Below are 12,782 nucleotides of genomic sequence, written 5' to 3'. Positions count from 1 at the left end.
ATATATATATATATATATATATATATATATATATATATATATATATATATATATATATATATATATATATATATATATATATATATATATATATATATATATATATATATATCCTGACTTTTTTATTATGTATTTCCTTATTCATGTCTGGTGTGATAAATGAATGTGTATTTTTTTAATCACAGAGTTGTTTTTTACTGCAAAGAACGAGAAAACCCCAAGATGGAAATTTAATATTCTTCAAACACCGTCATTTATATTTTAAGTTAACGATGATGTGCAGACCTGTAGTATGCGTGCGTGGAAATTACCAGAGTAACGTGAGCAGTGCCAGTAACAGCGTCCAAGGCTGTTAACGGCAGCTGATAATTTTCACAGTTGAATATGATCATTTGGAAGGATAGAATTGATGAAGGTTGTCTGCGAGAAGCAAATTGACGCTGCATAAGGCAGGTGCAGTAGTTCGGTTATATGATACAAAACACTTGGCGCCGTCACGAGTACACACAGACACACACATTGTTGAAGCCTTTTTGGCCGCCAGATAAAATCATCTTTCACTGGAGAGTCCGGTGTATGACTCGGTAGTTTAAAGGGGTTAAGAATTGTGTGGCCATCACCAGCGTTACATTAGAACACACCGTCAAGGTCACATAATACACGACATCACAATATAAAACACTAAGTTACTCTCTCGTATATACAACCGACGAGAAATAATGTATATGCACGGCCCCGTTGGCAGGAGTGGAAACTGGAAACGATGTTGAAGGAAATTTTTTGGGTCCTTGTTGTGTTAAGTGTTGTAGCTTACTGTTATGATATAAAATTAAAGGTTAGGATATATTAATGGTAGAGAATGATATAGTTTAACTTAGAGACAAGAAGAGTTTGGCAGTAAAGTGGATGGATGAGCTTCTAGTACCGTATATAAGGAGAGGAAGGGAGGTCTCCTGGTCTTAAAGTCAAGCCGGAGTTAGATAAGAGGCTTTCTCCATTATAATAAGCTCTGGGCAGGATTTAGGCCTTAAGTTGGAGTAGAATAAAGGAAGGACTGGGTTATATATTTTTGTCTATACCTGCATATACAGTATTATACTACGAGAGAGAGATTTTTTTTTATAGTAAACAAACTTTATTAACTGTTATCGCCACGCACAAATTGTGCTCGCCGGCCACGTGTTTAGTGAAGACTGTTTACAACTCAGAGTAGCCAGATGGAGCTGGTAGCAGCTGTGTGACTGCCTGAGGGACAGTCTGTCGCCTTCTACTGTAAAGACAACATCTGGATTCTCGTGAGCCAATATTTTCCTGTAGGATATTATATTTGTTTTCGTTGGTCTGACCCTAGACCCCAAAACGTTTTGACTGTAATCGCTCATAGGAGCGATTTGGGTTTGTGCAGGACAATAAGACCCTTGTCGTTGACGGGAATTATACTCATCGCGTCAACGACAAGGGTCTTATTGTCCTGCACAAACCAAAATCGCTCCTATGAGCGATTACATTAACTATAGATAAAGCTATGTGAGGATTTAATTCAACATAAATAGTTTTTTAATGTTATCTAATTAAGACTTTCATCAGGTAGAAATCGAACTACAGGAGAATTAAGTGATCATGTAAGGTTGGTGTGTGTGTGTATTAAGCTCTCGTTAACAAGAATAAGACAAAAAGATTTTGATGTAAACGTAGAGTGATATAATCTGAACACATTAACCCGACACTAGGGTTTGACACTGATTTATTTATTTAAGAGACAAGCAATAAATTTCTCGTTACTGGAGACAGTTTAGGGGGAGGAGCACAACCCCTATCACACACCCCACCACCACTCCCACCCCCATCACCACTACTACCACCACTCCCACACCACCACCACCACTCCCACACCACCACCCCCCACCACCACCACTCCCACACCACCACCACTCCCACACCACCACCACCCAGCTTGTCTAGACGGTGTTGTGGGGAGTGACCGAGAGAGTTGCTCCCTAACTAAACAACTAGATCAAGAAATTCAACTTGTGACTTTGTATACAAGTTTTCCTGGATCAGTTTTAGTCGTGGCCTATTGTTGTTGGTGTAAATTTCACTTTGTAAGGATTTTGGGAGAATATCGACTGAATTTGGCGAATGACGATTCAGTTGAGGGTGATTTTGTCGCGCATCAGATTAGTAGATAATTATTTGGGCGATTATCGACTCGTTTTTTACTGATCGTGTTCATGTGACCTGGATTGTTTGTTCTGATGTGACGCCGTGAAGGTGATGTTGTTGAATATCGAATCATTTTATGATTTTGGTGAATGTCAAATCACTCGACGATAACTTGGCAGATTATCTAGTTGTCAGTCAGCAAGAAATTCATTGTAAGTGAGAAGTTTCATAAACACAATGATTTTGACGAGTGTAATTTTGCAAATTATACCAAACTCTTCTGCAATTGACGAGGTGACAACGTATCCCAATCTTTATAATAAGCTAAGAGTTGCAGTTAATTACACATCTCTAAGACCTTGGTGAGTCGTAAAAGGACTGACTGAGGCACAACAGAGGTCGCGTGGTGCTCTGGGACTACTCATGCAAGGGGTTTGTTTCTTTGCGTTCCGGTTACAGGCAACGAGATCATTATATTGTAGCAGGTAGTGTGTGTCTTGGGTACTGTTGGTTTCTTGAGGTGAAGGTGAAAGAGGATATTGCAATTCGCTCCTTCCTCTTGTGTGTGTGTGAGAGAGAGAGAGAATTAGTATGCATGTGTGTTTCCTTGTGTGTGTGTGTTGTATGCATGCATGTGTGTTTCTTTGAATGTTTCCTTGTGTGTGTGTGTTGTATGCATGCATGTGTGTTTCTTTGAATGTTTCCTTGTGTGTGTGTGTTGTATGCATGCATGTGTGTTTCTTTGAATGTTTCCTTGTGTGTGTGTGTTGTATGCATGCATGTAATAATAATAATAATAATAATAATAATAATAATAAACGGTTTATTAATAGAGTTGCAGCCGGTGGCTGTAAATATACAGACTTACATTTGATTTAGACATAATGATATAATATGCAGTGAATACATTTACAGGGCTGTACAGTACATAAATCAGGAGTTGTTTATTATTTTAACAATAGATGGGATGGTGCTGTTCTTATATCTATCAGTGCGGGCTCTTATGGGCTGAATTTTGTTGTAGTGGCGGACTGCGCGAGGTGGGCGGGGGACAGCAGGTGGCAGGAGGTGGCGATGACGAGGATGGTGCAATAATCCACTGTCAAACCTTGCTAGTGCTTGGTGGTGGAGGTCACTGAGGGATGGCATTCCCAGGGTGGAGAGAGCGTTGTTAAGGGTTGTTCTCTCCTACGTTGCACGTAACACTACTGATAAAAACAAATATATTTGCACACACACACACACCATGGCAGGGGGGTTGAACTATCCACACACGCGTAGAATTTATCCCCACAGAGCCAGAATTACCTCATAAATACTGGAACAGCAACAACACACGGCTGACTGTGCTTCAATATGAATAACTGTTTTACGTAGAGTGTCATAAAATTAGCGGTCAAACGAGGTCAACAACACATATAGATTCCGGTTGTGTTCCTGTATGGATGAAGAGTTTCTGTAGACTGGGGCTTCAGTGGGGGGTTGGTGTGACGGGTGGTGGAAATTACTGTACATTTTTATGACGTCAGTGCGGAGTTCCTGTGTATCTCTTGAAGATTAGGAACATTTGCTTATTTCACCTGATGGTTAGACATTTCAATGCTAACCTAACCTAACTAAACCTTATCTGAATAATCTAACCTATCCCAACCTAACCATAACCTAAGTAAACCATATCTAACAAACCTAACCTAGCCTAACCTAACCATAACCTAAGTAAACCATATCTAACAAACCTAACCTAGCCTAACCTAACCATAACCTAAGTAAACCATATCTAACAAACCTAACCTAGCCTAACCTAACCATAGCCTAAATAAACCATATCTAACAAACCTAACCTAGCCTAACCTAACCTAGCCTAACCTAACCATAACCTAAGTAAACCATATCTAACTAACCTAACCTAACCTCACCTCGACAGACACCGTTATTTAATTTCAGAAAGGAATAGAATCTTGATGTAATATTTTGTTAACATCTGCATAAATAATCTCATATCTTTCATTACAAGGGATGTTAATTTTAGTTTGTGAAAAGAGGTTCCTAAAATATAGTGTATAGTAAGTGTTTATGATGGTTCAGAGGCGTGGTGGGTGGCGTGACAGGTTAGAAGAGTTTGAAGTGTGGTGGTGATGCAGGAGTCTGGTGGAGAGAAGTTATATCGGTACGAAAACAAATAAAGTTGCTAAGATTGATTAGAACAACATTACTGGACTTGAGTTTCTTAGAATGGGAAGAAGAATTGTGCCTCTGGGAAATAGTAAGTGGTGAGTGGATTTTGTAGGATAAATTGATGGGTGAAATTGAGGATAAGAGCTTGATTGAGGGAAGGAAGAGGAAGGGATGGATGAATGAAATTGATTTATCGGTCCCTGGAAAGTTAAGAAAATCAGAGTATGAATTGTTGACCGTCTAAAAATGTTTGGTGAGGAGGGCTGTGGTCGCCAACCCTCAAAAGTATAAATATGGCGCCATGATAATAAGTGTCAAGGTCATTCTCTGTTTTCATTTCTTGGTGAATCTGGGTGTTTTGTCATGTCATCTAAATTTAATGTTGGTTAATGAACATGAATCCAAAATCTTGACAAATTAAAATATATTTTTTCTATTGGGGAAGGGGGCGGTCTCCTTCCCCCTGTAACCTAACCATACTTGAGGATTGTCTGGGAAGGTGTGGTGGTATTGAGAAGACCGTTTGTAGGTGACAGGTTTTAGGATTTTCCCCAAGAATAGAGTAAGATGCAAGATCAGGGTTGTAAACTATTGGAACAATCTGCCAGGGCGTTGTGACGGTACCGAGTGAGCTCATTCAGGACAGACTTGATCAACAGTAGTACAGATACACTCTGGAGTCAGCCAACAGTGCGTAATATTCAGTAGATGTGGTCAATCGCCCAAGCAGCTAACAAGCCGATCAGTGGCGAAAAGGATAAAGCAACATTTCTTCCATAACGTTTGTGCAAAAGTCGCCATCTGATGATTAAAATCGACAGCCATGATGAACTGTACGATTGGTGCATCGTTTTATTTTTAGTAGTTATGTAAGTAAGTGTTAACTGTATCTTATGTCAAAACTGTCATTCGTGTTATTAAACACGTCACTCGTGATGTAAGGCGAGAATGAGTGAGTCGCTGTTATAAACAGTTCCATTTTCTTTGGTCGTCGTTAGTGGCAGTCATAGAAAATTGCTACTCTAGTGCTTGTGAGGGTAGTTTAAGTTATATTAATTAAAGGGCCTCACATAATATACAAGTTGTTGCATGTATCATCAGTCCTTCAGTTTTGAGGCACGCGATCTTTCTTGAACGTCAGCGTAAATAAAATTTTATGAGTACTGAAGTTGCCACCCTTAAATTTATTTTAATACACAGTGCCTTAGAGCACATATTAAACACCTTAAATAATAGAATGTTTACTACATTCTTTGAACAAGACAAAAAAATAATAGTCAAGGCGGTGACTGAGAATGCACGCTGAAGAGCTTAGACCTCTTCAGCTTTCAAGGGGCTGGACGGACCTGAAATCCCTGGTATTAGAGGCGGTGAGGAGCTGTGTGGCTCACCAGCAATACTTAAGAGTGAAGATTTGAATCATAATTATTACTATTAGTGCATCTTAACTGCTGTTGTTGATGTTTTGGTGAGATGAATTACTCCAACGGAAACTTATACGTGAAGATACAACCCGCGTGTACTCTCCCATCCTGTTGAAATATAAAATATATTTGTTCCCTAAAAGTAAGAAGCAGTTGTAACTATTTGTTTATTTATTTTTTATATACATTATCCTACGTTAACAAAACCCAGATCGGGAGACTAAATATTTAGATGTTAAATTTACAGTATACTTTTTTGCAGGGTTCTCAAACACTGGGGAAATATAAATTTCCACATGTTTCCAATGTAATTTAAAAATAATAATAATGTACAGTAATGCATAAAATAATAGTAAATGGCCTTTAAGGGCTGGTATGCCTTTATTATATTGTCTTAGGTTAAAAATTTGTGTTTTCAGAGAAAACAAATTTATAAACGCCGCAATATCAATATGTTTTATAGTGAGATGGTCGTATTGATGGCAAATGTTGGAAAAAGTGTTACAGTATTTATAAGTTAAAGTTAAGTTAACCTAACCTTAACCTAACCTAGCATAAATTATCACTTGCCGTGGGCGAACTTACTATTACTGAGACGGGGGAAGCTGCTGTGAAGTCCTCTATATTAGCCAAAATATTGTATCATATATGCTAAAGGCACATTTTCATTAAATAATCAAACTCCATCTTCCAGTGAACTTGTTTTATTATGCTCCTAATTCAGCCAAATGGAAGTTTACCTAAACGAAATAATGTAATTGGTGATGAAAAATTAGAGCCTGCAGTATTTCACATATTATATCATGATCCACTGTATCAAAGGTGTTTTTGTATGTAATATTATACCATCCTTGTGATAATGGCCTCCCAGTGAAATTTGCCTCTACCCATTTTGATATTTCTAGGCATAAACCTCCCCTGTTCATATTTTCCAGATAGAAACTCACTTATAAAACTGCTAAAAAGATGCAGTAAGTAACTTAAATGGACTTAATTTATTAATATATGCAGCATAAGGTTTGGACACTATTTTCTCAGTAAAATTTGCCTCTATCCATATTAATATTTATAGGCAAGAACGACGCCAGTTTATATTTTCAAAACAGAAACTCACTTATAAAACTGCTAAAAAGTTGCATTAAGTAACTTAAATGGACTTACTTTATTAATATATGCAACATAAAGTTTTGAGATGATTTTCTCCCAGTGAAATTTGCCTCTATCCATTGGAATATGTCTAGGCAAGAACGTCACTTATAAAACTGCTAAAAAGTTTAATAAATTACCGTAAATGTGCTTACCCGATTAGTACTAGCGTTAGTAAGATGAGATGACTCCAGCAGCTTGCCTTTGGCAATAACAAATTGACAGGCAGCACAGCTTTTACGAAAGTCGTAATATGACAGGGGACACAACTTTTGCACTGTCTTAATATGGGCCGTAAAACCAATAATGTAAAAAAAATACATTTGTAAAATTACTAATACGTGTTTCTTTGTGCATTAATCGTGTTGACTATAAATATTCAATAAAACTAACAAAATAATTATGAAGAGGGTGACGAAGAGCAGCTCATAGCCACCTCTTCAAAGTTAGGTACAATTAGTTCGTTTTCATGCCACCACACTCATTCGTGCGCTGCAGTAAAAGGTTCTTCGCATTTAAAAATACGGCTTTCGACATGAAGATATTCTTCAAGGGAAGATGTTGTTCAATAATATGGCCGTTAATGTTTTCACCTCACAGGTACATCAGGATCCGAAGCAGACACTCTCCACTTCCATTTGATTATTTATTATTTCCTATAATTCCTATTTATGAATCTGTATTTTATGTTCTCTCTCTTTCTTCCCCACAGTTCCGCAAGTATCCGAAGCAACCGAACCAGCCGGGCTCCGTCACTCGACTCGTTACCGACGGACCCGGTTCGTGTCTATAGTCGAGGCTCCACGCCGGAACACTCCGAAGCTTCTCACAAGTCCAGTGAGTACCAGCTGACGTTTGTTGTGGTGGCGGGCAGTGTTTATGTGTGATGGCTTTTTTTTTTTCAGCTGTTTATTGAAGGAGAGAAGAAAAACACTTGGGAGATATTAAAAAAATGGTTTTGTTTTGTATTATACTGTAGCCGAACAAGTTAACATTTCGAAGCAGGTTTGTGTTGATACATAAAGAAAAAATTGATACAAAACTGAAATACTGGTAACATAAGTATTACAGCATTAGGAATGATTTCAAAGGAGGAAAAAATCATTATGTAAACAAAATTAGAAATTCTATCATACCAGGAAAAATTATTTATACGGATACGTTTGTGTTGTGAATAATGATCAGAAAGAAATGAAGGTTTATTTTAGCGTCAGTAACAACAATAAACGTGGAGTGGTTTAATGATGCTGTGAGGTGTTAGTTGGTTTATGGTTAAAACTTGGATGGTTGTGTTGTGTGGAGGAACTTAGTGTGTGTTGCGTCTCCTTAATTAAGATTTCAGTGTTTAGTATGTGTTTTAATTCTTACTTTCTGGTAGTAATTTAAAACTGTCATGTACTTCATAATAAGATACGTGATGCTGTGAGCCCTGAGTCAGCGTTGGTTATGTTCATGTGCTGTACATTTCCTCACGTTTAGGGAAGCTGCATGGTCGTCCTTGTAACAGTAAATAGTATGTCATCTGGCTGTGTTCCCTGGTTCAGTATTATTGACAGATGACGCGGCAAAGTTATCACCTACAATATTGTGATTTTCCCCTTAAAAAAAAAAGTTATTTTTTTTTTTATGATTATTTATTTATTTATTTTTTTTGTAATCATAGAAGGAAAAAAGTCTTTGCAGTACCGAGTGATACCTACTACTAAAAATGGTAAATAATCGTATCTTATTCAGGGAAAAAATGCTTTACTGTGTTGTAAGATCACCCAACAGGAAAAAGTTTGACGGTGAAAGTACTTAAAGTAAAGAAGAAGTGTAGATGGATGGAGTAGAAGAGTGTGGGAAGTGAAAGTAAGAAAGTTGAAAGAGATTAAATTACCCGGTAAATGAACACAATATCATAGCCTGAAGGAAGGAAGGAATTACAGTACTACTTAATAAGATACAAGATAATACAGTATGGCTGACTGATGCTGCTGTATCATATTGGGAATGTCACTGATTCTACATATATTTTTTTTAGCATATCTTTTGAGGTTTTTAGATGATACATGTATACCTACAATATAGCACCTTCTTCAACAGCCCTTTACGTGTTGGGGATGAGAGTGTGTATAGCCCGGTATAGCCCCGAGATGTATATGTCCCTATATATTTGTTGAAATTTATGCACCTGCCCGAGATATAAAGTATTTAGTGTGTGTGTGTGTGTCTATTTGTGTGTGAGTGATCAAGGGGAGGTGGTTGTGAGTGATCAAGGGGAGGTGGTTGTGAGTGATCAAGGGGAGGTGGTTGTGAGTGATCAAGGGGAAGTGGTTGTGAGTGATCAAGGGAGATGGCTAGGAGGATCAAGGAGATGCTGGGGAGGATCAAGGGAGGGACAGAGTGATCAAGGGAGGTGGTTGTGAGTGATCAAGGGAGGTATAGAGTGATCAAGGAGGTGGTTGTGAGGATCAAGGAGATGGCTGTGGAGTGATCAAGGGGAGATGGCTAGAGTGATCAAGGGAGATGGTTGTGGAGTGATCAAGGAGATGGCTGTGAGTGATCAAGGGAGGTGGTTGTGAGTGATCAAGGGAGATGGTTGTGAGTGATCAAGGGAGATGGTTGGGAGTGATCAAGGGAGGTGGCTGTGGAGTGATCAAGGGAGGTGGCCAGAGTGATCAAGGGAGATGGTTGTGAGTGATCAAGGGGAGATGGTTGTGAGTGATCAAGGGGAGATGGTTGTGAGTGATCAAGGGGAGATGGTTGTGAGTGATCAAGGGGAGATGGTTGTGAGTGTGCGTCTATTTAAGTGTATAGAATCAGAGGGAGATGAAATAGTTAACAATGCTTTTAAATTCATGTATATTTACTGTGGGTTTTAAAATCTTTGTGCACATTTCTGGCTTTTCAATATTTCGACTCCTGGCATTTGGAGTTTTCTCTTTAGAACACAACCGAGCGAGTGTTAAGTGTTACAGAACCGTGCCATTCCGTGCCATTATAAGCAAGGTCAGGTAGCTTGGTTACCCCCGAGGCTCGAGATAATGATTTGCATAATTCACCGTCAGCCGCAGTAGAGGAAAGACCTAATTCGTCCCGACCAAAAATTAGGCCTCCAGGATACCATGTGTCTTCTTTACCTGAACACCTGTCAATCAGCTACCTGTAGTTTAGGGGAGGGGGTGCAGATGGAATGGGGTTAGGAGGTCAGGGGGATAAGCGGCCACTGGAGCGGAAGCATCTAGCCCTTGAGACACCCCTCAAGTGCAAGTTGGTGGTGGTGGTAGCGTCTCCCCGCCCCAGGATAAGAGAAATGGCTGTGTGCAAGGTTTTGAGGACGCTCACCTCCCCGGGATATTGATTCCTGCAGCACCACCACCACCACCAGCTCGCCCAGGGATTAAAAGTGTTCACAGGGGCGGGGAGCGGTCACCTGCACCCTGCATGGCCCTGATGTGGGAAGCGGCGCGCACCCACACACCTGAAACAAAAGTGTTGTGTGTGTAGGGTGAGGCTGGGCTGTGTACTATACTTACACCATAGAACACACACACACACACACACACACAGTAACATCATTAACAACGGTGATATTAACCTCATCAGTCTTTAACATCTGGAACAACAACAATATTAACATTAACGTTAATATCCTCAACAACAACAACAACAACAAAAACAAACAAACAAGAACACTATCACCATGTAGAATTTGCAAGGGTTCATTTATCACCACCGTCTGTGCCCACCATCACACCGGGCTAACTTCCGTGCCCTCAGGGGTCCCAGTGCCCCCCCCCTCACCCCTCCTGCCGTCCCTCCAGGTGTTCCGAACATTAGAAAGTATTGTTGCTATAGTTTCTTCACCCCCCCCTCCACCACCTTCCACACACCAACTTTTCCACCCACCACCTTCTCCTTCCACCCACCACCTCCATTCCACCCACCACCTCCATTCCACCCACCATCTTCAACTCCTTCCACCCACATTACCTCCACCTCCTTTCACTCACCACCACATTCTTCCCCCACCCCATCTTTCCTCCCACCCCATCTTTCCTCCCACCCCATATTTCTCCCTATCCCCTTCACCCCCACCTCCCCCATCCCCACCACTGTTGTAGATACCCGCATCTCTTCCTCATGGTGGGAGGGTGGGGGTGGTGGTCAGTGCCATTAACAACAGCCGCCTCTCTTAATCACACTATTTATGGGGTACTGTAGTGATGAATAGGTTCTGAGAGATGTTAAGTGTGTTATGGGGGAGTCGAATGGGTTGAAGGGAGGGAGGGAGGGAAGGATGGGGGTGAATGAGGAATGTTTAGCGGGCGAATGAAGTGTTTAATGGGTAGTTGAAATGTTTAGTGGATTAATGTAGAGAGCTTAGTGGGCGAATGAGGTGTTTAATGGGTAACTAGAATGTTTAATAGGTGAATGAGGTGTTTAATGGATAGCTAGAATGTTTAATGTATAGTGCGTGTGTGAAATCATTCCTAGTGTGTGTGTGTGTGTGTTTTGAGTGTGTTTATTAGACGACTGATATGTTTAGTGTGAGGTCTTAATGAGTGACTGGTATGTTTAGTGTGCAGTAGTCTTGTGTGTAATGAAACGTATAGTGTGATATTCAAGAGTGAAGTGTTTAGTAATCTGATGTTTAGAGAGAGAGAGAGAGAGAGAGAGAGAGAGAGAGAGAGAGAGAGAGAGAGAGAGAGAGATTTAAGAAGATAATGTATAAAGAAGACAGTGATGAAAATGACAACAAGTGAATGAATAAACAAAGGCTCGGTAAACAAAAGATGATAAACAAGAATTAATGTGTGTACGAGTGTGTGTGTGTGTGTGTGTGTGTACGAGTGTGTGTGTGTGTGTGTGTGTGTGTGTATGTGTGTGTGTGACTTAGTAGGGCCACGGGGGGGGGGGAACTATGGCCAAGTTATACCTTCATACACTTAGTGGCCCTTATTAATGGCCAGGTTGTTGTTGTTTTCGTTACTGTAATAATTATTGTTATCATCCATATTATTATTAATCCGATGTGTATCTTTAACGTGATTAATAATAAGGTAATAATAATAATAATAATATCAAATAGTAATAATGATAATAACAAATAATAATAATAATAATAATGATAATAATAATAATGATAATAATAATAATAATAATAATAATGATGATAACAATAGGAAGCAAGGAAACTGTTTTGACCAGCGGACATTTTAACCACCACTCATGATCGTGGCCTAGAACCTATCACTGTTCCTGTTTGGTACCTGTATCACATCTGAGTCTTGCCTGTATATTTACTATTAATCTCTGGTGTACCGCCAATGGAATAATGATGGCTATACAAGGGGTTAAATCATGGTACACAAGGGGTTATTATTAGTGTTATTATTATTATTATTATTATTATTATTATTATTATTTTATCATTAATATTAATGTTACTATTATTGTTGTCACTACTACTACTACGACTATTATTATTACTCTTATTATCATTATTATTATTATTATTATTAGTAGTAGTAGCAGTAGTAATAGTAGTAGTAGTAGTAGTGTGGCTACGAGGTAAAGTAATATAAGTGTACCTTGTAGTGTTACCATTCTTTGCGTTTGGTTAGGTTAGGTTAGGTTAGGTATCTTGTCTTAATCACTGTTCAACTATAGGTCGCCTGGGGAAGGGGAGGAGATCGAGGAGAGCAAGGAAGGAAGGAAGGGAGGGAAGAGGATGAAGGAAGGGAGGGAAGATGAAGGAAGGAAGGGAGGAAAGAGGGAGATGGGAGGAAGGAAAGGGGGAGATGATAGGGTGAAGAAGGGAGTGGGAGGAAGGGCAGGGAGTCACTGTACCTAAAGCTGGGGCAACAATTTATTATCAAGTGCCTAGAG

The 12,782-nt window shown here is 39.5% G+C and overlaps 1 protein-coding gene across 1 annotated transcript in view; it reads left to right on the top strand.

Moving 5' to 3' along the window:
• LOC121864750 (dynactin, 150 kDa isoform-like) overlaps nucleotides 1-7,795 on the top strand; it is a 79,977-nt gene extending 72,182 nt beyond the window's left edge. The window contains exon 4 of the mRNA XM_042363921.1: nucleotides 7,621-7,795. Coding sequence (XP_042219855.1) covers nucleotides 7,621-7,795 — 175 coding nt within the window. The remainder of the gene's footprint in view (nucleotides 1-7,620) is intronic.
• The last annotated feature ends 4,987 nt before the right edge of the window (nucleotides 7,796-12,782 follow it).

This window comes from Homarus americanus, unplaced genomic scaffold (assembly GCF_018991925.1).
Source record: "Homarus americanus isolate GMGI-L3 unplaced genomic scaffold, GMGI_Hamer_2.0 scaffold59578, whole genome shotgun sequence".
Classification (NCBI taxonomy): Eukaryota; Metazoa; Arthropoda; class Malacostraca; order Decapoda; family Nephropidae; genus Homarus; species Homarus americanus.
The sequence above is the reverse complement of the archived record's forward strand: the minus strand, read 5'-3'. Positions and strand labels throughout refer to the sequence as shown.